At 38.3% G+C, this 26618-nt stretch overlaps 1 protein-coding gene across 1 annotated transcript in view; it reads right to left on the reverse strand.

Annotated features, from left to right (window-relative positions):
- Positions 1-219: 219 nt before the first annotated feature.
- Positions 220-26618, reverse strand: part of NPAS3 (neuronal PAS domain protein 3) — an 836061-nt gene continuing 809662 nt past the window's right edge. Inside the window, exons 11-13 of the mRNA XM_045016654.1 lie at positions 10491-10638; positions 7104-7219; positions 220-4434 (exon numbers count right to left, since the gene is read on the reverse strand). Of these exons, the coding sequence (XP_044872589.1) occupies positions 3125-4434; positions 7104-7219; positions 10491-10638 (1574 nt within the window). The 3' untranslated portion in view covers positions 220-3124. The remainder of the gene's footprint in view (positions 4435-7103; positions 7220-10490; positions 10639-26618) is intronic.

Genomic DNA, 26618 nt, shown 5'->3' on the forward strand with positions numbered 1-26618 from the left:
TTGGATTAGCATTTTTAACCTGCATCTCGACAGCTTCTTTTCTTCAGTTCACAAGCGATAATAAAATCTAGCCGTGCCCTCTTTTTTTTTTTCCTTTTTTTTTTAAACAAAACAATTAAAAAGGTACCTGCTCAAACAAATACTACCAGCATTCATTAGTCAGGATGGTTATATGTAAAAGAAATGATGCCAGATAGTAACAAATCCAAGAGAAGTTTATTATGAAAATGGCACCTGCGGGATGAAAAAAATTAAGTTACATAAAGACAACCATGTATGACATGTATGAGAATCTACAAAAGTATAAAAAGAACCCTGTTGTAAATGAAGTATGTACATTTCTGATTTGCAGCATTATCAATGATCAATGAAAAAAATGTTTCAAATAAGCCAGGCACTCAAGAAGTTAGATTCGGTTAGCTTAACACAAAATAAATGTACCATAGCTGTCACTTTTTAACATTTTAATTTTTTTTTGTATTGTAGAGTTGGTAACACTGCTAAGATTTATACGAACAGAATCCCTTTCCCCATTATTCAGCTACTTGGCACCAGTCTCCTCATAAAAGATTTCATATATTTGTACAAGAAATAGTTAAAAACACAGACACAGTCTTCACAGGTAATGAAGTTTTTTTTCATTTTGTAATTTTAAACACTATGGATTTAGACAGCAGCTGTGATTATCTGTTAGTTTAAATCACCAGAAATCATTCTGACACAACACAGAAACATTTATAAAAATAAAATAAAACAACAACAGCTGTCTAGCTGTTCTTTGTAGCTGATAGGTGCACTCCTTTGATTGTTCAATAGCTAGAGTAGAGCTTCCAAAATTAAACTTTAAATTTCCCAATCAGCTTTCTTGGGTTTTTAGACCTACTTAAATCCTTCAAATATAACCTTTAAAAGCTCATTATTAAAATTTGTGGCATCCAATTCCTTTTCACTATTATTCCACTGTGGGCTTGGACCTACTCCTCAGATTCAAAGCAGGAATTGACTCAACACAGTGAGTGATCAAAAATTCAAAGGACAGCTGAGTGAATATATTAGCATTGTACACATAAGCAAATATATATGACAATCCTAAACTCAGTTTCCCTTTTTAACAATGTTGGTTGACCTGTCAAAGAATTTTCTCTCTCACTGGTAATTGCTCTATATATTACTCCATCAGCACGCCTGGGAGAAAACCAAAGAAATGCACCCTCTGCTTACAGGTAGAGCACAAGGGACTCTGGGAATGTTAACAACTGAGGCTATATGGCATCAATTTGTTTAATATATCTGAGCATTACTCTTCAGTGCATTGTGTGGCACACTGGAAGAGTAAGTCATACCCAGAATTCCTCTGTGGGGAAAATGGCTCCAATAACCTTGAGCTAGTTAAGAGTCTTTTATCTCTGAGAGTGAAAAAGAGAGAAAAAGGGAGAGAGGGAGGAAGAGAGAATGGGGGGAAGGAACAGAGAGAGAGAGAGAGAAAGGTTTGAGAATACACAACAGCAAAGCAACAGCAGAAATTAAAAGGTATACAGACAGTGGAAGCAGCATAAGGTGACATTACAGAGGAAGGCCACCACACAAAAACCACTAACCCCCAAGAATCACTGGTTCACTAGGACTGCAGGAATGGGACTTTACCACTCCGGACTAGAGATAAAGCACAGAGAAGACAAAGGACAAAACAACTACATTAGCTTAGTATATACTGCATATAGTAACACACATTGAAACTGCAATGGGACTGACAGCCAAGGACACTTACACATTGTACACATTACAGTTCTCACATCTGTTATTAGATGCCTTAACAAACAGCTGCCAAAGATGGAGTGGAAGAAGAATTTATACTTGACAGTCATTTGGAGTGTTTGACACTACACTGTGATTTCTGGCAACAAAGACAAAATAGGAGATTTCTTTTGTTTTTTTACTTAATGTGCAGTTTTCAGTTGTAGTTATCTATTTCAAGCTTATTAACCCATTCTTTAGTTTTAAAACATATTGGTTTCAACGCTAGAAATAAGAAAAAACAAAAACAAATCAAACAACAAAAAAAGTCAACCTTCCCGCTATAACTTTAAATGAAAAAATAAAAACATGTTAAATATTTTCCTTCTTTTTATTCCGAAGTGTTATTTGAAGTTGTAAAATTAGCCTCAGTTAGACTGAGAAAAAAACAGAGAGAAAAAATATCCACCTAAAAAACTGCTCCTCAAGTCAATTTAATTGAGTTTTTTTAAAGCACTTTCTCAAAAAGGCTTCCTGACCCATTTAAATTTAATGTGAGGCTATGTTTGTTAGTTTGGAGGTAAAAATTTTTAAGTCCTGCAGCAAATGTTAATGAGGGCTTTTGTCTTAACTAACCAAGGAGACTGCAGCACCCAACTATAGACCAGTACAGAACACATTCCTTTCAAAAACCCCAGCCCACAAGCTGCATATTGTATGAAGACATTACAGATTAATAAATGATAGCACCATGGTTTTAGAAATTAAGTTAAAGTTTCAGTAACATTTAGTCCGACTTTTTAACATTCTAGTCACAGGCCAGAAATTAACTTTTTAAGAACCCAAATTATTTTATGTGCAAGTAAGAAAATCTTAACCATAAAAAGAGAATTAAACTCTGCATAAAATTCTAAAATACTATCCCCTATTTTTAAAGGAATTAGGAACAAAAACCCCTTTTCATTTGACTTAGTCAAACAGGGCACATTGTTTATGCTTGTCTCTTTTAATCTTGATCATATCAAGATCATTGTGAAGTAAAACCAATGGTTGTCACTTTAAAATCTCTTTACCACAACACTGAGAATTCTATGGCAGAGGCATACACATATTAAAGGCATCTTAATAAAGATGCAAAGGAAAAAACACACATCTTAGAAGAAGACAAAATGGCAGGCAACTGGTACTTCAACTCTCTGAAGGCAAAAATAAAAAAATATCTTTACATTAAAGAATAAGTCAAGTTAAAGAGAAAGGGAATGAAAGGGGGACCATCATATCGAGAGAATAAGCTGACCTGCTCAAATTCAAAGTGCTAGAATTAAAGGTCTAAATTAAAACATAGTCTATGCCTCAGAGTATAACACTGAACACAGTATGTGGTCATATTTCAATCCTCTTTCCGTTCCAGAGTCTGTGTAGTGTGAATGCCATTGCTGTACACAGGAAATGGAAGAGTGGAAAAAAGTCCTTCGGCAGTTGTGAACACGTTCCCTGCAGGCATTTGGGTCAGACTGGCCCCACTCACAGCACTTCCAAATGGTCCCGACATATTGAGTCGGTGAACGTGGTGGTAGAGCATTTCCATCGGCGTTTTAGGATCCAGCCCAAAGCTGGGGCTGTTAACGTCAACAAAGTTAACAGCGTGGGTATTAGGGAGGAGGTTGCCCTGCATGGCTAAAGTAACTTCAGCTGGAGCATACCGAATAGTGCCAGTGGTGTAGACCCTCTGAGCAGCAGTGCTGGTGGCAGCAAGGGTTCCAGTTACCCTGTGAACCAAAGGAAGCACCACATTGCCTGCTTGCAACCTCTGAAGGGCTTCCAGATCCCCAGTGTACAACAAAGAGTTGGAAGTGCTGGGACCTCCTGGATGTTTGTCCCGTGGAGATGCTGAAAGCGGGGGTGACAAAGGGTCAGAGGACACAGGAGCCAAGGCCGAGCTGGATGAGGTGCTGAACTGAGTTTTGCGGCTGGCAGTATTTTCAGACCCTGGTGGGGTGAGAACGGAGTCTGGAATGGAGACATGTAAACTACTGCTGGCTTGTGGGGAGGGGAAGTGCTCTGAGCTTGGGGGCTTGGTCATACTGTAGGGCGATTCATTCCTTGAGATTTCCCTGTTAGGCGGGTAATTCCAAATACTGCTATCATTATCAAAATTGATAGGTTCTGAGATCTCTGTTTTAATTTTGAGCACTGAGGCACTGTTTGGCGACGAGAGCAGCTGGGGCTGGTCCACCAAAGCTGAGTCAAGTCCATTTGGGCTTGAAGTGCTTGATAGCCTTCTGCGGGTCATGCTGCCTCCTTTCTGCTTTTTCCTCCTCTTCTTCCTCTTTTGATGTTTGCTGGAAGACTGGGCATTTACCTCCCCTCCACTATCTGAGTCCTTGGCGCTGTCTGATGTCAACGATTCACAGTTCTGCAACCGCAAGTCCGATTCACTCTCCACGTAGCGCTCCACCTTGATCTGCATAGAACCAAGAGTACCAAAACTGTCCTCAGGGGCCTTTTGATTCTCAAAGTCAGAATTTTCAAAGCTGTCATCACTGTCCCTGCTGTCCTGGTTGCTGGAGCTGTTTCCATCATCATTACAGTTCATTTCGTTATCTGACTGATTCCCAGACTTCTTCCTATCAGATTCGGGGTCTTCGCTGTTTTCTGATTGGTTTCCTTTGTCATCTGACTTTGAGTTCTCATTGTCCTCTGGAAGGAAAGAAAAGTGAAAAACATCATTAGCAATAGGAACATCAGATTAGAACTCCACTTGTATACCTAAAATAAGATGTTATTGCCTGTAAAGTTTCTGGTAAAAGCATTCCTCTGAGGCTCAACTGAGGTGGGTTTTTCTGAGCTTTAGATCCACAGTTCTAGCAGCATCAAGCTTGAAGGGATTTAATTATGATTAATCCCCCTGATTCAGGACTGTCAGTGGCAATGGGCAAAGGTCTGGTGGCTTTGTCACTGGACTGCACTTTCTGTAACAAGTGTGAAGGCACCTGTTTCAAATGGGATCCTTTGTACATTCTCTTTAATGAGGACAATTCTGATAACTGACTGCAACTGGATTCCAATTGTGTTCACTGAAGGGAGATGTGAAGGGAGAGTGCATCAGCTCTGGTGATGCACTCTCGAGATTTCTGTTTAGCATACGTGTTCTTATAATGGGAGTAGGAGTGACGCAGTAGCATGATGAAGTGATAATTCACACCCCTGATTCTCCTCTCACTTATTCGTGTTCTACACTGGCGTCATGTGGATTTCAATGGAGTTACTCTTGAGTTACTCCAGTGTGAGTGGAAAATCAGGTCCTCTGTTTATACATCTGAATGAATACATTGGTTAAAACAATGTAGTTACATTGCCCTGCTGTGTGCCAATATTCCCTTGGAAGGTAAAAAAATAAAGTAGAAAAAAATAACTCCAGTGCAACAAATGGAGCTGCATCAATTTCCATCAGCTCAGGACCTGGTCCTGTCCTCCTCCTATTTCTTCTAACTTTATTTTATATTTACCTCATTTTTAACTGAATAAGACAAACACTCGAGTCCATTGGACTCAGGCAGCCGAAATCAGCTTTCAGAAAACAGACTATTATCACACACCGTTTGAAAGGGTCATGAATGGCTTGAGGAGAACCCAGTCTGTGCAGAACAGTCAGAATTCTTTCCTCTGGAAATAAAAGACGTTTTTGTTTTCCCTCATCAGAGCCAAGAATTACCATTTTAAATTCTCTGCTCTGAGCAGGGGAAAAAAGGGCCAGTTTTTCTGTAAAGATTGGTTTCTCTTGGAGCCATGGCAATTCCAAACAGTTTGCCAGAAGCGGCTGAACAGCTGGGCTTGATGGGGATGTTAGCTGTTCAAAGCTTCAGGCTTTGTACATTTAATTCATTTAGAGTGTTTTTTTTTAAATTAATAAGATACTAAAACCTTCTGTTATGAAAAACAGCTTTCATTTCTACTTAAAGCCAAACCTCTTACCAAAAAAAATTAAAAAATAAAAAAGTTTTTTTCTTTTAAACTACTGTTCCCATCTGGTAGAGTGACTTCAACCTAAGATAAAACCAAATGGCAACAAGTTCTGTAGATTTAAAAATGCTTGGACTGAACGTACTGGTTTCAGCCAAGAAGGTCTTATGAACCTAGGCCTTTCTGTATTTTTGTTTAATTCACATTAGGTTAAAACTGTTAGAAGTTTTGTCCTGGTTTCTAAGATGCATCCATCTGTGCATCACTGAAGAATGCTCTCTTACTCTGTGCCAGCCTCAGCAGTCATGAACATACATACAATTCTCAACTATAGAAATGCTGAGTGCACATGGTAAACACACACTTTTCTCCACAGCTGCAGGGATAAAAAGCATTCTGAATGGCCGATGAGATCTCAAATCACATGGACATAAAGCTTGTATGTATGCCTAGCATCTGACTCTAACTGTCAAACAGAGCTGTCAAAAGAGAAAGGAGGAATAAGTGCAAAAGATGAGAGAACAAATGGCTGCTTAATTAAAAAATAAAACATATAGGTCGTGATTCTCTTCTCACTTATACCTGATTTACAACAGTGTGTAACCAATGACTTCAGTGTATTTGTTCCTGATTTATACAGACATGAGGTAAGAATCAGGCCTACAGAATCATTTCTTGGACTAAAGACAACCCCTTACAAAGAAACCAGCCAATCTGTATACCTACATATGTAATTACTTAGAAATCTACTGGGGAATAAATTAACAGGCTGAACACATTGCCATTCTTTAGGATTTTTTATTTAGAGAATTAATTGAACCAGATCATTAGTATTAAAACAAACAAAAAATCCCCAAAGAAAAGTAAAACTTACAAACAGGTGCTTTGAACCTGTGCAGTTCTAACACAATGTAATGCTTTTAATTTAAGAAAACACACAAATTTTGCAATCTTTACTGCCCCCTAGTGAAACAACTCAAGAAGTCTATTTATACAGCAAAGGGGGTGATAAACTTTGACAGTGTACATTTATGATAGGAACACCTGACTACGCTCGACAGATAAGAACTGGAATCATATTCAGTAGTTACAATCTAAGCCCTTTGCACAAGGCATAATGCTTGCTCACAAACTCAGCTGGGGATTCAAATATTTAGATAAGTGTAATTCAACCAGGCACGCATGCGCTGAGTAAATAGCAGATCATTCTGGGTCACTAAAAGATTTTGATATCTTTTAAAAACAGGACTTTGAGGTCTTAAGGTATTTTTTCTAAAGCTGAACCATCCATGAAAAATGTAAAATTTACTGATAATCTGGACATACAATCACTGACTTGGCTCTGAAGATACAAAAATATAAAATAAAAAAGTAAAGTAGTAGGAAAGCAGGATTGTTTATATTACCTGAGTTGTCCTTTGAGTCTGATTCAGAATCAGAGGTCTCTGAGGATTCTGAGGTTTTCTCTGGCAGATGAGGAAGTTGTGCAATATCCATCGGCGTATCCTTGTACTCTGGGTTACTAAAGAACACAGAGCAAACATAAACACAAATGGATGATTTGCCGTTTGATAGTTTTCCCTTTTTCCTTTATCAAATCTCAGGAGCAAAGAATGTAAATAGAGAGAAGAGAAGAGCAAACATGAAAACATACATGTTTCTCCTCAGTTCATCAGAGCAGAATTTTTTGAAAGTTTCTTTTAATACTAAAATGTTAGTAAAATGCCTGATGTCTGCAAAATATCTGAGTTATACTTATAGCTAATTAGGTAGCCATGACTGTCTGATATCTAAAAGCAAGTCTGGCTTGTGTAATCAATACCACAATCTAACAGCTAGAATTCTTTCCCATTACAATGATAATAGGGATGGGGGAAAGAGAGAAAGAGCTGATATCCTTTAAAACTTGTTTCTAAACTACCTATGATGCTCACCACATTTATTCAGGTGACATTACACTATGCAATCCTTGTCATAGCTTTTGAATAGTTGTTTTCCTAAGGGCTATATTCTCCAGACCTTATGCTAGTAAATCTCACTTTGAAATTGCTGAGAATATTGCTCAATTAAGGACCAGAGAACCTGGTCACTGCTCAGATAGCTCTAAAGCTATTAGGGAAAAAAATTAACAACCTAAATATATGACAGATGCACACGTGCATGTTAGGATGCATATGTTAAGGATACAGAACTGTCAACACACCTATTATAATCATATCTTCCTCTGCTCATGTGGTGTTCACCTGTGGCTTGTTAGCAAAGAACATGATTGCAATGTGGAAAAAGCCCCACTATCAAAGAGAGTCTTACAAAAAATATTTTTGTTCTGTTTTGTGCCTTTTTAAAATGGATTCCTTTTAAAATTAAAGGCAAGGCCAGAAGAAGACACCTAGATAGACAAATGTAGCACAGATTGTTTAAGAAAATATTCTTTAGAGGATTTTTGAGTGGCTGATCATTCCTCTGTGATTCATATTCAGCCCAGTGGGTTACCAGATCTCCAATTCTGTACAGACAAAAGCAAGGGGACGGTCCAGGGCTACTAAATGTGTCCAGAGCATTACAATTACAGACTGCCTGTATTAAATCTATTCTAGTGCACTGTGAAAATTCAATGTTGAAACATTCACAGTTGTTCTCCATTCTTACCTAGGATTGTCACCTTTGCAGATTTGTCCTGCGGGACAAAAAAGTGACATTATGCTGTTGCATCACAATGTGATGTTACTGTACATGCCACAATGCAGCAGTGCACCACAAAACTCTCCTCCCTTCAAGCAAAAGAAATGGTGCGTGTGTGTGTGTGTGGGGGGGGGCGACTGCACGTTGTATAGTAATAAATAGTTGCTTAAACAAAAACAACTATTTTCTTGAACAAGAACATCAGCAATATCTAGCAACAGAGTTAGTCTATTCAGAGCACAAATCGGACAGGCACCTGAACATATTTTCTCATGCATGAAAATATATATACACCAGTTTTCTTGCTATTGCTAATATCAGAACTCTTTATGCCTTGCTCTGTCAATAAAATACAATTAATTGCTTGGATCTTGTTTGGGTCCCATTACTGAGAGTAATCTTTATTTAAACATACACAAATTGTATGAAGGAGTTACCTTCCTCTAACAGAACACTGTTAGGAATGAGGGAGAAAAATCAAGTTCTATGAGGAATCTTTAAGTAATGGTCAATTAGGCCCTCATCTTAATTAGTTTCTGACTGATATTCTGTTAGTACACAGCAAATTTTTGTGGAACAGTTGTGGATCAGATTTATTCAGTGTCTGGATACCAGCAAATGCGAAAAAAAGCTTTGGTTTATAATCCTAGTTAGATATTTATCGAGATTAGAAAACCAATATGCTATTTGGCATAGTTTGAAGCTCTGTTTAGGGAAAGCTTAGGGTCAGAAGGGCAAGCACCTGCTGCAGGTCAAGACTCAGGTGCTTTGGCAGAGTTTTAGGAGCAACTAGTGCTGCACTATGCTTCACTCTTGCAAACTTGGCTATTTCCTCACTTTCATAGATATCTATCATCCACCACATTTTAAAGAAAAAAGTAAGGGAATGGGGAGAGATTATGAGAGATCCATGCTCACTCAGTCACACAAGGGCAGAAACTTGCCCCCAATCCTCCCTCCTTTACCCCCCAACTCCACTGCCACGCAAAGCTTCCACAATGTCAGGGGCCTGCACTCCCTTAGGAATTGATTGCTCCTGGCTCCCAGCCTAGGGAATCAAGACTACTCAACTATCCAAGACTGTGGTTCAGGCAGGCACAATCTCTACGATGAGCCTTGGCTATGGCATAAAAGTCACAGTCTACCCCTTAGATATCACTTTGAACTTTCCCTGCATCACTCCTGGAACCATGGGAACATAACAAGCCATGGCAAGTAACTTACTTACAAGTAGAGCTGACCAGAGAATGACAATTCTGTTTTGCTACAACTTTTGAGGTTTCCAAATTTATTTTCATTAGAATGAAACAAGCAACCCCAACCCCCTTCCAAATGTTTTTGCAAAACGGAATTGTGTCAAAACTGTTTTAGAATGAAAAAGGTCAAGTTTTCAATTAGGGGTTTTTCTCTCTGTGACCAGAGAGTCCATCTTGGACCTCAGAAACCATTCAGTTGAAAATGTACTCAAAATCAATGAGTCAAACTGAAATGTTTTGGCTTCGACAACATAGTATATTTTGACAATAAAAAAGTTTTGTCAAAAAATGTTTCAACCAGCTCTACTTAACAAGCTGCTTCTGCATTTATTTATTTTTTTCCACCTTTCAAGGTGAGTACTGCCTTAATGCCTGTCATCACAAGAAGGCATATTGGAATGAAGATCACCTTTCCAAGAGACATGTCTGTAATGTCCCAGGAAGATCGCCTCCTGACGTCAGACCAGGATTTTGCAATAACCAAAGAAACCACTGCTTAAAAATCCATCACAGGTTTTATAACAAGCCCAGTGCATGGTGGGCCAGGTCTTTGGGAGTTTCAGCTAGTGCTGGGTAGAATTCCAGGCAATGGCGGCCTGCAATAAAACTGATGGAGGGTTACTTTAATACGAACATAGTGTAATAACTGAAGAAGTTCCCAGTAACCTGAGACATGACAGACGTCTTAATAACTTCCAACAGAAGGAGCTAGTTCTGAGCACGAACAGATGAGAAAGCTCATCTCATATTAACTTTCTGTCGTTGCCATTGTTTTTTTTTTTACTCTATATCTTTCAATGTGAGTCAAGTAACAGAGACAGAAATTCAAACAAAAGAAGTGACTGAAACTTATACCTAAGAAGGTAATTGACCCAGATGATATTCTTCTCATTTGCGTTCTTGGCATTGATAGCTATGGTAGCACTGGACTGTATCCAGATGTACCCTCCATTCTTCTGCATCCATCGGTAATATTTAGTTACACATTGACCCTTATTCAGCACTGGGAAGAAAACAAAAAGGACAATAAATATTGTGTGTTAGTATCCTAGTAAAATATGTTCATCTCTACAATCGCCAATGTACAGAAACGGAACACACTTGGCTCCTTTTGTATGTTCAATGCCAAAAGCCAGTAAGATGACAAATAAGTTCAACTATTTACTAGTGCATTAGTGGAGAAACACAGGCTACTATCTTTTGGAATAAGTCTTTAATCGGTTTTTGGCAGCTCCAGTGTGAGAGAAAGAGCAAAAAGGACTACAAATCTCTCTGGCCCACAAAATATCTAATGCTGCCTGGATATTTTCAGTGCATTTGACAACAAATTATAAAAAATGAAAAATAAGAAAAGTTGTATGTAATTTATTCATTGCTCCCAGGTAGAACTCTTTGAGAGTCTGGATATTTGAAAGGTTTGGGAAGATACTCTACCCTGTTCTTTGATCATTTCTCCTTATTGCAGGAGATATCAACTGCTGAACTTATATATCTCTTTCTTTTGATCTTGTCAAACAGAATTTACAGATCTCAGATGAACCAAATCTCCATTGGTCAGCAGGGGGAAGGTCTTGGGAGACTTTGCTTAATACTGGAGCAAAATAAATCTACCAACAGATTGCAAAAGAAACTGGCCTAAGGGAGGTGCAGAATTGACTTTTGGTTAGAGTCAAGCAGAGTGACAGCTCTCTGCAGGGCCTGAAATACAACCAGGAATGGAGAGAAAGTAAAAACAATCAGTAATGTGAAACTGAGATATTAGATGCCCACAGAAAGAGAGCTTAAAAATACAGAAGTTTAAAATAATTCTTTAACCACAATGTTACCAAGTTAAAATTGCGTTGATTTGTATCTGATTATTTCCGTACTAAAAAAGAAGATTGAGATGCTTATCTTTCATGGAAATAAAATACTTTACACTGGCATTATTTTAAAGAATGTCTAGAATATATACATCTGGATATTATTACTCCAGTGCATACTCTGCTTGTCTGTATTTTCGGTTAATCCCAGGAAGCTTTGCACACTAGAGGGCAGTGTGCATTCATACACACCTTCTGCTTTTGGCATGTCCTTGTCTCCGTCTGCTAAAATGAAAAACCTCTAACTGCTGTAATAAATTTGGCTAAATTAGCTGCTAAATGGTTATCTCAAGTAATATGTATTTGCATTAATCATTTTGCTCTAAACCAGAACAAGCCAGAGTCCTAAAGACGTAGTAAATTCATATTGTCCATTTAATTACGGCTAATAAGTGCTTCATATACAATAGTTTCATGAAGAACATTTTGATTTTTTGGAGGGTGGGGGAGAAAAAAGTCACTTTGGAAAATGCTGTTGAAGTTCCTACTATAGAGTCACAAATGACATTTCTGTGCTTTCAAGTTAACCAAATGTATATCCCCCAAATTATCTATATGTCTCTATCTGTATTTAAATCCATATAATTATACATCTAAAGAGAAAAATACACACACACACACACATACTTGCACATCTTACTTCAACTCAAAAAACTTTGTAAAGTATTAAATTTTTAAAAAGTTAAAATACGGGTATGTCTGACAGTGAATTTCAAACATAAGTCAGTTTTCCTCTGTAATATCAGCAAATATTTGCAATTTGGGTTATGACATTTTGTAAACAAGCTAAAGTTGCCTACACGTCTGCATTTATTTCCAGTAGGAGGCTCCCTCAGGTTCCCCACATTTTGTTTTTGTATTCAAGTGTAAGTTTCAAGTTTTCTGCTAGGGTGATTCATAGGATACAAAACTGCATGGTGAAGCAGAAAGCAGGTAAAATACTAACTACTTACTATACAGCTTTTCTGTCAAACCATTGTTGCATGCAACTTGAGACAGCAATTTTATGCAAATTATCCCAGCTTTGTAATTGTTATTAGTTACATTCTGAGGTGAGAACTCAGGGAGAAAATGGAAAAAAAAACCCATTGCTTAAAGTTTTACTTTGTTAAAATTTTCCATTTCAGTAAAATAGCAAATTCCAAGGTATCCTTGTCAATGGCTGGCGATGAAATTAATATCCTTGGAAAGATGGAAAATTAAGACCATACAGGTGTATGGAGATAGAATCTATCTAAACTTGTAAATAATAATAATTAATTGATTACCTTCCACTTCTATAGCAGCTTCCATCTGAAGACCTCAACATGCTTTAAAAATATGAAAGATTTAAGTCTCACAAATACCCTCACAGCTTGGCTTTTATAGATTGGAAACGGAGGTTCAGTGATTTGCCCAAGATCATATAGGAATTCTGTGGCAGAGCCAGATCTCTCAGCTCTTTCTGTCCTGTTCCTGAACCACAACACCTTTCTTTTTCTGGGTACTGGTTGTTTATACCACTCAGAAAGTCTGAATCGTGAGCAGAATGGGGTTTATTTGCCACTTCATTTCAGAACTATGGACAAAAAGGGCAAAATTAAAGCCTTACAAAAACCACACCTTGATATGAAGAGGTGTTTGCCTTTCCAAAACTTTCAGCACACAGAGAACTCAGTGCACTGCAGCCACATGCAAATCTTTCTGGCTTTTCCAGAGCTCAGGCACCAGCACTGCTGTCCTGAGAGGAGACTGCTATGAATATGAAGAGTATTTGGGACACTGTTATGAAAATGAGCCTTCTAAGCAGCCCACCTAGTTTGAGAATTCTTACTGAATCCCCAGCACCTTCTCCACTCCAGGATTTGGCCAGGCCAGGCACGTAACCATAAACACATGCTTCTTTTTCATCTGCAAATGTTTCAGATGAGAGATTTGTAGACATTAAGAGCATATAGTGAAAGAAAGACCAGGATGCATGGTAAAGATCCTTTCTCTATAGCAGGGGTCGGCCACCTTTCAGAAGTGCTGTGCCGAGTCTTCATTCATTCACTCTAATTTAAGGTTTCGCATGCCAGTAATACATTCTAACGTTTTTAGAAGGTCTCTTTCTATAAGTCTATAATATATAACTAAACTATTGTTGTATGTAAAGCAAATAAGGTTTTTAAAATGTTTAAGAAGCTTCATTTAAAATTAAATAAAATGCAGAGCCCCCCGGACCGGTGGCCAGGACCCAGGCAGTGTGAGTGCCACTGAAAATTAGCTTGCATGCCGCCTTTGGCACCTGTGCCATAGGTTGCCTACCCCTGCTCTATAGAGTATTCACCCACGAAAGCTCATGCTCCAATACGTCTGTTAGTCTATAAGGTGCCACTGGACAATTTGCTGCTTTCTCTATAGAGTGTTACTGGAAAACCAGTCGGATTTAAACTGTGCCACAGAGTGCTAGATTTTAGGTCTTACAGCTTCTTTCAAGTTCATTACACTCCCCCATACCCAATTTGAACGATATTTCTGTAGCCTGTAAATAAGAGCCATACATTTGATGAGACAGAAAGCATTGAAACATCTACTGGTCTATGTTATTTTGCAGCTGTTGTTTTCCCCAGGTTTATATTTAGAAACCAGATGATGATATTGAGGAAATGTGTAACACATTTTAAATTAGAACACCAGTTTTGGAAGTAAAAGTGAAAAATTGATTTAACTAATTAGTAACTGAATCATTACTGATCTAAGTCCTTTTTAAAAAAAAAGTTTTGCCTTTTCAGAAACAGAGGGAATTAATTACCAAATTAATGAATTTCAGAGCAAGTAAAAATAAATAAATAAAAATTCAGCCAAACCTAAACTGTGTCCGGAAAGTTTATATGTAGTTAAAAGCATTAAAATTATGGGCTACATGTTTAAGCTTAACATAAACATTTGAAAAAGTAACATTATTTGGTCCAAGTGGTGGGTCCAATTCTACAGTCCTTATTTAGACAAAGGCCTCATTGAGGACTAGGATTAAGCCCTGTATTTCTGTACATTGACAAAGTCTAAATAGTTTTAAATATGGATTTTCTATTTACTAGTTTAAAATGTGCATGTAGTGCCCGATCCTGCAAACACTGAAGCATGTGTATAATTCTACTGATGCGAAAATCTAAAGGACTGGTCACTTGAGTCAATGAGGCAGCTCACATGAGTAAAGCTACATGTGCTTAACTGTTTGCAGGATTGGGTCCAGATGATGCATTGTCTTGTTGGAAGAGCTCAACAAATGACCCTTCTCTTAAAGACTGCTTCTTCTTTGCCTGTACACATATAACTCTCTTTGATATTAATGGGAGTTACACAAATGTGAGAGAGAGAGAGGAAAAGACCTTTGGGGGATAACAAATTGTAGCGAAATGATGGTAAATCTTGGCTCATCCTTTTAGCACTAGATTTTGGCTTAATAGTTGGCATAAAGAATTTTACAGTAGGGAAATCATCAGTGTCAATGTGGACAGTGGAATGGAACCCCCCCCCCAAAGTGTGTGTGTGTGGGGAAAATAATAAAAGTTTAATTAAAAGAAAATTAAAAAGAGCTAATGTTTAGAACAAATGACCTTTATATCAGCTATACATTTCTGTTCCTTAAAATGGTGGATGCAAAATTTTATTGAAATTTGTTTAAATGCTATCTAGTTATTTGGACTGAGCTCAATAGTTAGCATGGGCGTAATGTACAGTATGTTTCACAAAGAATTTAAAAAAATCTGACCCTAATTTCTCTAAGTACAAATATAGTGATATGTACACAACTCCCAACAGAGGGATTTCAGTTTTGCCTGGAGTTTTGCACACAGCAATGTACTTGTAGTGAAATGGGGGCCGGCTGGGGGAGAATAGGGAGAAGAAGCTAGTATTCTTTGCAGGAACAGTATTTCATCATCAAATCAAAACAAATCAGTACAAGGTTGTCTTCAGAAATGTGGTTCAAAAAAACAAAAACTTGTTTTTTTTTCCCTATAAGGATATTCTGAGAAATCAAAGCGAAAGCTTTTAAATAGTGAGTGAATTGTATTTTAAAAGAAGGAAGTAGTCTAATTCAGTTTGAAGAGGAGATGAAGAAATTGTATATCAAAAGTAGCCTTTTATGGAATCTTCTTACAAAGGGCCATTTTACTAGTGTGCTTATTCATTTAAAAATGACAGTAAATTGTGTATTCAGGTAAGTATGGAGTAAATAGGAAATGATGAGATCATCATACAGTTAACACTGCGTATTCAGACAGCCTCAAAAAGAGGCTCATTATAATCGGGGAAAATATTGAGGCTAACTCTGCAGTGGTCGTCACCCTCCTCCTTGGGATACTTTAATTAATAACTGTGTAGTATTAATGCTGAAGTCCTTCTGCTGTAAACTCCTAAAAATATTTTTAATGTATTGCGGGGGAAGAAAACTCTGTACTTAACACCACAGTTGGATGCTTAGCTGTAGCCACCAGTTCTCTTTCTACATTCACAAAACTGGCAGACGAAACATGAAAAGGAATACTGACTCTTTAATCTCCACTTCTCCACCTAAGGCCCAAGGCAAGCTGACAGAGTAACTTCATTCTGGAAACAGAGGATTTTTTTTTTTTTTTTTTAAAGTCTGGATTACTTTTTCTTCTGCTTTTGAAAACTGTGGGCTATAGGGGAATGAACCTGGCATAGACTTAAAACAAGAACAAGTTTCTTTATCTGAAAAGTTACAGTCCTTGATGCTTACAGGAAGGTCATTTTCAAAACCCACAGGGAAAATAGCATCACAGCCAGAAAGAGTGCATTAAGTGCCTTATTTGCTTGAAACAGAGACAGTTTTTCATTTATAACTGCTCATAGGATCAACTGAGCCTTTGATGCTGTAGAGACTTTCTATAGATTTTGCAATTAGTTAGTTAGATGTTTTAAATAGTAGGCATCCACAAATTGGTTTTTTGCAATAAAAAAAAGCACTGAGCAATATTTAGCAAAGTTAAATGATGTTTGATACTTAAACTGAGTTATGGGCTAGAGGATGGAAAACCTGTATATGCTCTATGAGCAACCACATATATCTACGTAATTCTCCTCAAACAATTTGATTTACTATCTAATACACAGGGGTGGGGTGGAGGTGGGGGAAGTGTGCAAGGAATGCTTACAGACACATTCTCTGCACGCCAGGCTAAAGGATAATGCAGCCTGCATGGGGAAGATTTCTGCCTCTCTTGTGTCTGATCCCTCCCAGAGGTCCCCCTAGGGTCATGTGGCTCTACACTCCCAACACTAAATGGCACAATTTGGCCCTTAGCAATTTGTAATCTCACAAGAGATTCCCCCTTCCCCAAAATATGTTTACAGTGGATTAAGAAAACAGCAGTTCAGTAAGGCTTTTAAAAAAATGCATTACCCTTCTTCCTCCTGGCATGACGAGAATGCAGCACAGGGCTGGAAATGTCTCTTTTCTGTGTTGTACAGCACCTAGCATAATGGGGACCTAATTTTGATTGAGGCTTTCAGTTGCTATCACAATATAGATATCTGCTAAGAGAAATAACAGCTGGTACAGTAGGAACTCTCTAAAGCTAAGGGCGTAATTTCCAAAGACAGAGGGAACTGACAGTTTGTGTTTTGAAAAGAAAATTCTGGCTTGATAATACCCAAATTCCCATCCAACTGCTTGGTTCATCTGTAATAAATCTTTTAAACTTATACAAATTTCATTCTAAAAATGTTAAGATGTGGCCATTAATCTGTTATTTGCTGCCACACTAAGGGATATTGTCTTTTCTTGATTCATGGGGAAGTTCCACATCTAAATCCCTGTGAAACTAGACGAAAGTAAGGATAAGCAACTCTGAACAGATAAAATAAAAGCTAAACCAAGCTTTTCTCAAAGCTCGAACCAAAACTTTTAGGAGGGTTGAAAATATTTATTTATCTTTTTTAAAACACAGTTTTTCATTTTTCGGTTGCTCTTTGTTTCCTGGTTGTGGGATGAGCTAAAGTTAGAAATGGGCCAGATCCAAACTTCAGAGAAATTTGATCCTGATTAGTTTCCAAACTTTGTGGCTCAGGTCCATTTCTAGCCAAAATATTGTGAGAACAGTCTCTCACTCTATGTATCTAGCCAAACAAGTAACTTTAAATACTGGAAATTCCACCCAAAAGTTTGGGTACTTATCTTAACTGATTCAAACCCTGAACCTCTGAGAACCACCCCTACAGATTTAGAGATTTTGATCTCATTTAAATCCAGAGTATCTGAATTGAGTTAATGGAGACCTTTTGGTTTACACCAGTTTAAATGAGATCAGAATTTAGCTTTCAGTTCATGATACCAGTTCAAAAATGTAGAAAAACAGCAAAACTTTTCTCTTGTTATAACTTAAGATATAGATATACAACCACCCACTGAGACTTACAATATGCTTATCAGAATTCTATCCTATTGCTTCAGGTTTTAGGAGAAATAAATGTTGTAGTGCCCGAAGACATTAATTTACTGCCTAGCAGCCAGAGCCATTTATTTAATTTTATTTATTTATTTACTTTTGACATTATCTCCTTTTAAGTGCTTCACTTAGCTGAGAATGTTTCTTGGACACTATTTGATTGCAGGAAAATTCATTCTGTTTGCTTGTATGCCACTAAACATGGCTTAGTTTCTCTTCACGTGATCTTGTCTGCTCGGATGAACTATTGTTGAAGAGCAAATTTGCTGGATAACACCTTAAACTAAAACATTTATGATGAAGTTGGAGTCAAGCAGAGATGTTTTATAAACTGAGAAGGAATAATGAATGGAAATGAATGTACAGACCTACATTCTTCTAAATGATGAATGTGGTAGTTAATAAACTGGATTGAATAGTGAATACTCAATTATTTAGGTTTCTGTAACTTTTCTCGTTTCTCATGATTGTCAGGCTCTCCTTGATTTTTAAAACTTTAATCTTGCCAAGAAGTGGCTCCCCATTTCCTATTGCTGAAACTATCCTTTAGAAACCCAAACTTGCTCTGCGCACCACTTCAGATGTAGCTTCCATTAACGGTAATGAAACGTATGCATCGAAACTCAGGGGAAAATATATACAGTATTGTATTATAAAGTCCCAGATCTAAATTCTGTTCTCAGCTACCACCATTCAACTTGAGTAGAGAAATTAGGCCTCGGTCACTAAAGCAGCTTAAGTTCCCTCCCCCTGCCCACTAATATTAATGTCTGCCATACAACATTGCATGCAAAAATAAAGATTTGAGAACTTAACCCTCTGTGACAAATATGTGTATAAAATGTACACAGCTATATCAGATACTGATGGCAGGGCAGATGGATGCTTCACAAGAGCTAGTTCACTGATGAATGTAAGACAGCAGACTAGCAGAAGTTTAAATATATATATTTTTAAACCACACTGACTGAAGGTAAGACAGTTTAAGGGGAAAGTATGGGTCTTTCACATTTGGGACCAGAGTCCATGTTCAGGTTGAGGTACTGAGTGAAATGAACTTAGTTATTTCAGTTCAATCTTCAGAGGAAAAGAGTCCAGATCACATCACCTCTACATTTACTGTGGTATGTGGTATACTTACTGTGGCAGTCTCTTCTGTTTATCCCAAATGAATGCAAGCCCCCCGCCCCCCCTTTAACCACCACACTGCATCATGCCACATTTTGCAGAAAAGCTCCGCTAGATTTTTTTTGAAAGTTGATTGTAATTTTTTTTTAATTAAATTACTTGTGCCTCTAAAACGAAGTTTTCTTATTATTAGGGCCCTACCAATTTCATGGTCATAGGTATTTTAAAAATCATAAATTTTATTATTTCAGATATTTACATCTGAAATTTCACGGTGATGTAACTGTGGGGGTCCTGACTCAAAAGGGGTTGGGTGGGGGTTGCAAAGTTATTGTGTGTGTGGGGGGGGGGGTCACGGAATTGCCACCCTTACATCTGTGCTGCCTTCAGAGCTGGGTGGCTGGAGAGCAGCAGCTCCTGGCCAGGAGCCCAGCTCTTAAGGCAGCGCTATTGCCAGCAGCAGTGCAGAAGTACGGATGGCATGCTGTGGTATTGCCACCCTTACTTTTGTGCTGCTGCCTTCAGAGCTGGGCCCTCAGTCAGCAGCTGCCACTCTCCAGCCGGCCAGCTCTGAAGGCAGCACAGAAGTAAGGATAGCAATACCGCAACCCCCCCTACAATAACCTTGCGACCATCCCAGAACTCCCTTTTGGGTTGGGAACCCCAGTTTGAGAAACGCTGATGTACCCTGTGAAATCTGTATAGTTTAGTGTAAAAGTATACAAACGGCCAGATTTCAACAGAGGAGACTTATTACCATGAGTCCATTGCTGCAGCTCTCAGGGAATGAAAAAGTAGCACTAATTTTAAAAATCTCTAAAAAGTAAATAAAAAAGCTTTTCAATAAGTCAGGATGCCATTATCTTAAGGACCAATATCTTGCAACCTTCTAGGGTTAAGAACAAATGCTTTGTATATTTGGAAGGGAGATTCTCAGTTTTCCAATGAGTTACAGACCTGGATGCCAGCCCAAATGGTTTGTAAGTTATCAGACCTTAAAAATGATATTGGTCCAGAACTGGCCACATTACGCATGAGAGACAAAGTCACAACTGATTTGTACCAGTCCTCCCAAACAAGTGCCAACAAGACCTATTTGCCACACCATCATGAATTTGTTATAGGCTATGTCATATTTTACAGAACAACCACTTTAGAGAGTTTATCTTTTTATTGTTACTATTTTTATATCGTTCCACCTGTAAAGCCAGTCTCCCTTAATACCATGGGTTCAACTATCCAGCCTAGGAAAGAAGAACACTTATCACTAATAGATGGGCTAAAACTCCTTTTCTAACTGTTTTGGTCACAAGGTAATGAATATTAAACCTGTCACTAGCCAGGACTGAACACTCTCCATTCTGTATCTCAGACCAGTGTAATTTTGGAGGAAAATTCAGCAATTAGGGAAAAACAGAAAACAGTTTTGTGGCAAGGACTCCCAGATCCCCAAAATCTTTAAAAAATGCAATCTGATTGAAGTGGCTCAGAGGTCTGGAATGTTAGAAACAGTAACAGTAGAAATGGTTTTGTGGCCAGAGTGCAGGTGAAGTTGTAAGAGATGCACAATAAATGCTGTCATTCACATGGCTGTGCAATTTAATGTGGTTCTGCAGTTTATCACAAGCATACACCTCTCCAATAACCAGTTTTGCAGAAACATTCCAAAATATAAATTCACCTTTGGTCTGGAAAATTTCAGCTTAAAGAGATTTTTTTTTTAAAGATGATTAAGAGCAACTGAAAAAAGCTGATTAGGTTCTGAATAGAAGTCGGAATTCAACCTTCATTAGAGGGTTCATTACAGAAACTGCTGTAATAAATAGCAGAAACAGTGTCAATATTGCATGCATGTTTTTAATGTAAAATGGGGCAAAAGCTTGGGTGTAAATTTCACTTGTCTAATGGGCAGGGACATGACCATATTGCAGTGATGTCAGGAGAACTCTACTCTTCTTTCAAGTACAAAAAGCCCTTCAGAGATGGTGTTGCAGGCAGAATTCAAACAAAGCCTCCCCAAGGTTTTGATAATGCAGTTGGCCAATCTACCAGACTTTCTTCCCTTGTCTTCTTTTGCAGTTTTCATTTTTATGAGAAATTACTAAATACAGCTAAATATACAGTTCAGTATTCCCTTTGTTTCAGTAGCTAATGACAAATGCATGGAGGACATCTTGTGTTGCCTAGGCTGGCAGGGCATTTACATTGATTGATGCTCTGCTGTGAAAAAAAATGAGCTATGAAGGAATTACAATGGAGAGTCTACAAACTGAAATGGGGATGTACTAATTAGCGCTGCATTAAACAGTTGGATTTGATTTGGAGATGAAATAGCATTAGGAGTGAATTTACAGGGTTATTGATGCAAACTATATTTTAGGCATCATGAGACATAACTGTATATCACTTTGCAGGAAAAGGCAAAAAATTACTATCAAGAAACAGCAGGTTCAGGTTCAGCAAACTAATGGCTTGAAGACACTACAGGTTTAGCCTTGTAGAGTCCTCTGTTTTATTTACCATTTAAAAGAGCTGATGCTGCTGGTAAGATAAAAAAAAAGAAATATTTTGTCCCACAGCACACAATTAGCCTGCGAAACTCATTGCCACATGATATCATTAAAGGCAAGCGTTTATCAGCATTCAGATAATTGGATATTTATATGGATAAGAAGAATATCCATAATTACAATAGCAAGAACTGCTTACCACCAAGAATTTTGGAAGGGATATAAATCCTCATGTTTCGTGACATAAGCCAACTACTAACTCAGGGAGGCTAGGAAAAAATATTCTTCTCCATGGGCAGCTTATCCCATAACTGCCTACTGCAGAGTTTCTTGCACCTCTCTCTGAAGCAGATAGCACCGGCCAGTGTGAGAAACAGAAAACTGGACTAGATGGACCAATGCTCTGATCTCATATGGCAATCCCAATTAAACCTGTGCCTGAGACAAAAATAACAGCTCCTGGATCTCAGAGATAGTGCACTCAGCAGTAGCTACTGCTATGACCTTTAAGAACATGAAGTAGCATGTGCTTCCTTTGCCTTGCACCAGCTCACCTGTGCAAATGAGGTGCTCCCACAGCTCAGTGTTTTTAGCTATGCCAACTGCACCAGACTCCTGTCTCTTCTGCTTGGGTAACCTCCTTAGGCTACAGAAGCGGAAGACATAGGAGTCTGGTGCAGGGATTGCTTGACTCTGCAGCAAGGGCACCCTCTCCTTTTACTTGTACCCCTACAGGGCTAGGAAGGATGGTCTTGTGTTTAAGGCTAAGGAATGAGGAGATCTGGAATCAACTTCTGTCTCTGCCACAGACTTCCTGTGCGATCTTGGGCAAATCACTTAGGGTGGGATTCACAAAAGCACTTAGGTGCCTAAGTCTGGGTTTAGCTGCTGAAGTCCCAGTTTTAGGCTCCACTGGGATCCACAAAACTCCCACTGAACACTGTCGGTGCCTAAACTCACTTGGTGCCTAAATTTTCAGGGTAAAAGCTACCTGGGTGTGTAAGTTGCTGCCTCGGCATGTGCACTGCTGCCTCGCTGTCGGCATCTGGATACCTCTCTCCTGCTCAAGTCCCAGAATGATCCATAAAGCAGGGAAGACAGAAGTTTGACCCTGGGGCCCAATCCAATAGGCATACTCAGAGGTTGCCTATGGTTCAAGTCACATCTGAAACCTAGTCAGATGAGGAGGAGAAGGAGGTGGTGCCCACCTTATCACTTTTAGCCCAGTGGTTAGTACACTCAACTGGGATGTCGGAAACCCAGGTTCCATTCCTCCTACTAGGAGGAGAAAGGATTTGAACAGGAGTCTCCCACCTCCCAGGAGAGTGTTCTAGCTACTGAGTTACAGGATAGTCTGTATCTCTGTCTCGCCCGTTGAAGCTGTTCTGCGGTGTATAAAAAATTAGAGTAATTTGAGCAATAGGACTTGCCCCTGGGTCTCCCACCACCCAGGTGGGTCCCTAACCACCAGCTATAGAATCATCCTCATTCTTTCTCTTTGTGGTCCAATGGAACAGCTCTGTGCTTCAGTTACTTATCTGTAAAATGGGCAAAATATTTTGCCACAAGGGTGTTGCCAGCATAAATTCATTAATATCTGCACTGCACTCAGATATTGTGATGATGGCTTCCATACCTAGACAGACAGAATCTAGCACTAACATTAAATAATTACAGAAATATGTGATTTGAGCTACGTAATGATACCGGCTTAGAAGTAATTACGAGGGAGTAAGATTGCAAAACAAAAACTGTTTATGTGTTAAAACCAGACATAGCTTTAATTTTTTTTCAATACAAAATAAACCTGTTTTTGTTATATGCTCTCTTTTCCCAGTCACTTAGTTTGATCTCCATTTCCCCTTATCTCTCGTTCCTTATGTCACCACCATTTCCAGCCAAAAGGGCATGCTTGAGTCACTCGCTGAAGTAGATGACCATGTCAGCTATGGTTTGGACAAGCAGGTTACTGTGCAAACAGTTAGGCAGTCCACTATCTTTGCAATGCCTATAAACCAAAATGTACCACACTGCCGTCAGACTGCCAAGACTGGCTTGGTTTAAGGATTAGCTAAACATCAGACATTCTATCACACTAATTTAGAATCAATCTTGCTTCTTAGTGATGATAATAAACTTGTACAAAAAAGAGATTCATTTGTATATTTTAGCATTTTACTTCAGTCACAGAATGCAAAAACCTAACATTGGAAATCAGTTTGATTTTTTTTATTTTTGTGATTGAAGATATTAAGCACTGCAAGAGCACTGAAATTTCGATCTGATTAGGATCAAAATTTCTCAGGATCAAAACACTTCTTTTTTTTCCCCCTACAGTTTTACTAATTGTGTGCTACTTGACATTGTGGAGTTATTCCACAGCATGATGGCAAACTATGTGAAGTGTATTTTACTGTTAGGAATTATCAACTCATTCTATTTGTTTTTCATGTGTTTGAGGTTATTAAGAGAACCAAAAATTCTAAGTGATGTGCGTGAGTTAAAAGGGTTAGTTCAATTGCAGCTGGTAGGCTAAATCACTAAGCAATATTTTGTATGCCAATAGGAATTTCTTACTAAAGAAGCACAAAGAAATCATGAATATATAACTGATTTTAAAGCAGATTGAGGGACAAGATCCTTTGAAACACAGAGGAGTGGTGAACAAGGTAAATGTAGAGTGGTTTATTTTCAGAAAACCTGGATTATTCCAACTACTAGAAACCAGATAAAAGTAGATCAGAGAGAATGCTACCAAACGTATTCATCAGAGACCTTTGCTTTATGGGAAATGAACTGCCCTTGCTCACTGTTTCTGAGGAATTGTATTTCTTATAGCTGTAAATCAAATCATGAAGAAATAGGATGACGTTTTGCCAAGCAAAAGCTGAGGATGACAAGTATCTTTTTTGTCAGTATCAGGTTTCTGAATTTAGACCTCAATTAGGATTCCAAAATGAAAAAGCACTTATTATATACCAATATATACAATGCTTGTGACAGTGTTCTTACAAGCAATATATTCATTTTCAAATTCCAGTACATCGTCCTACATTTGTCCAAGAGTATATTCATGGCTTCCTCCAGAGGTCTTGACTTTTCTATATCCTGTCTGGTTTCCCAGCCAGAAAGTACTTGATGTAACTGTTCAGTGAACATCATTAATTTTTTCAATTAATTGGGGACATATGCCTCAGCAATATGTGACATCCATTCATTCTTAACAACAAACAGACTTCTTGAATCAGAACAGGGCAGTAGCAAGCATCAGTGCAAGCAAAGAAAATCACATGGTAAAGTGTTACACACTATAGAGCAGTGGGTGTAAAATTACCTTTGTCTCACCCTGTTCTCATTGTTTCAAAACATACTGTATACTGGAGACAGTATCAAAACCAGACTCAAGAGTAATTGTATTCATTTGGGCCCCCAGCTCTAAGGCCACAGAGGGTTTCCTGGCATTGGAGCAGGTGTAATTCCACTGAGCAGGGGCCCAGAGTCGGGTAGGAGGGGAATGTGTAGGAACTGAACTAAGCTCCCTTCACATGACATGCAGCTCACCTCTGTGGTGGCTTCCTGCAGGCACAGGTTTTGTCAGAGGATCCACAGCTATGAAAATCCTCCTGTCCTTTTCACAAGACTCAGAGGTGAATTGGACAATGGGGGCACTCCTGCAGCCTCAGGACTTTAGTAGCAGATACAAGGCAGCCCCAGAGACCAGAAGTGGAAGATTCCTTTTATCCCGCTTCACGCATCTTCTTACTGCACACTAAGGCTGAGAGCTAGTGGCTGGATTTAAGCCTCACTGGACCTGTAACAGTGACTTTAATGTATGTAATGAGGAACTACATATTTCTTACAGATAACACAACCCCTTCTCTGAGCTCCAGAACTGAAAGTATGTCATATGTGCATCATCTATCATGAATCTGTCTTTACCATACAGCCCTCGTTTTTCAAAGCAGCCACTAAAATTGCATTGTGTATTATTTCATTTGTTCATTATTATGTGTACAAAAATCTGAGAGTTGTGCATCTAAATTAGCTTGTTAGATTCCAACCTACCCAATTTGTACAAGCAAAAGTACTTTGTCTGCACAAAGCTACATTTTTGCATGGAGATAAACTTACATGTGAAAGCCTCAGGAATAATTTTTCAGGCTGCAGTGAGATCCTTTTGACTATTTAGCCCATAAATACTGTGTTTTATTAAAATATATAATAGTAATGGTAATAGGTATGTATACTGTATGTGAGCAATACGTTACAGATATGTAACAATACAATTGGTTTTGAATGCAAATCTAGAAAGATTCCACATTTCCTGGAGAGGGTTGGCTTACTGCTTATGTTACACATTTAGGGCTCTGCACCACAAGCAGCTGTTGTGAAAACTAACAGATATTTTTAAAAAGGAAGTACCTGAGGACAACAGGGATTTTTATGAGTTTTATCAAAAGTTCAGTGATCCATTAACTCCCCTGTTGTTGAGTGCCCTTAACCACTCGTAGGAGGAAAGGCTACTGCCTGGAACTCTGAATAATGCTTCTATAATCTTATTAAGGAAAGCCGGCATAGAGCCAGTAGAATGTGGTAGCTAGAGGCCTGTGTCACTTATAAATTATGTCTGAAAATTATTAGTGAAAATGCTGGAGACTCAGTTGCATTATCCCAGCTAATACACCCTGATCGGGTGAGGTTTATGAATAGGAGTTTGCCAGCAAAGAATACAAAGAAAATGTTAAATGTGAAAGAACAAGTAATATCAATTAGTGAACCAGTGGCAGTTTTTGCAATAGATACAGAAAAAGTATGTGACAAAATCAAATAGGATTTTTTTCTACACAGTTAAGTACTATGAGATGGATACTCACTCATTAGTTTAATTGTTACACAAAGAACTGGGGTATCTGTGAAAAAACCATCATCAGAAAGTTCAGTAGAACAAAACGGGGATAATGTCCCCATATCTCATTTTTAAAAAAGATATTGAGCCACTGATTCAACAATTGTGGAATCACTGGGATGTAGTGTCCTGTGGAAGTAAAA

Source organism: Mauremys mutica, chromosome 4, assembly GCF_020497125.1.
Source record: "Mauremys mutica isolate MM-2020 ecotype Southern chromosome 4, ASM2049712v1, whole genome shotgun sequence".
In the NCBI taxonomy this organism is placed as follows: Eukaryota; Metazoa; Chordata; order Testudines; family Geoemydidae; genus Mauremys; species Mauremys mutica.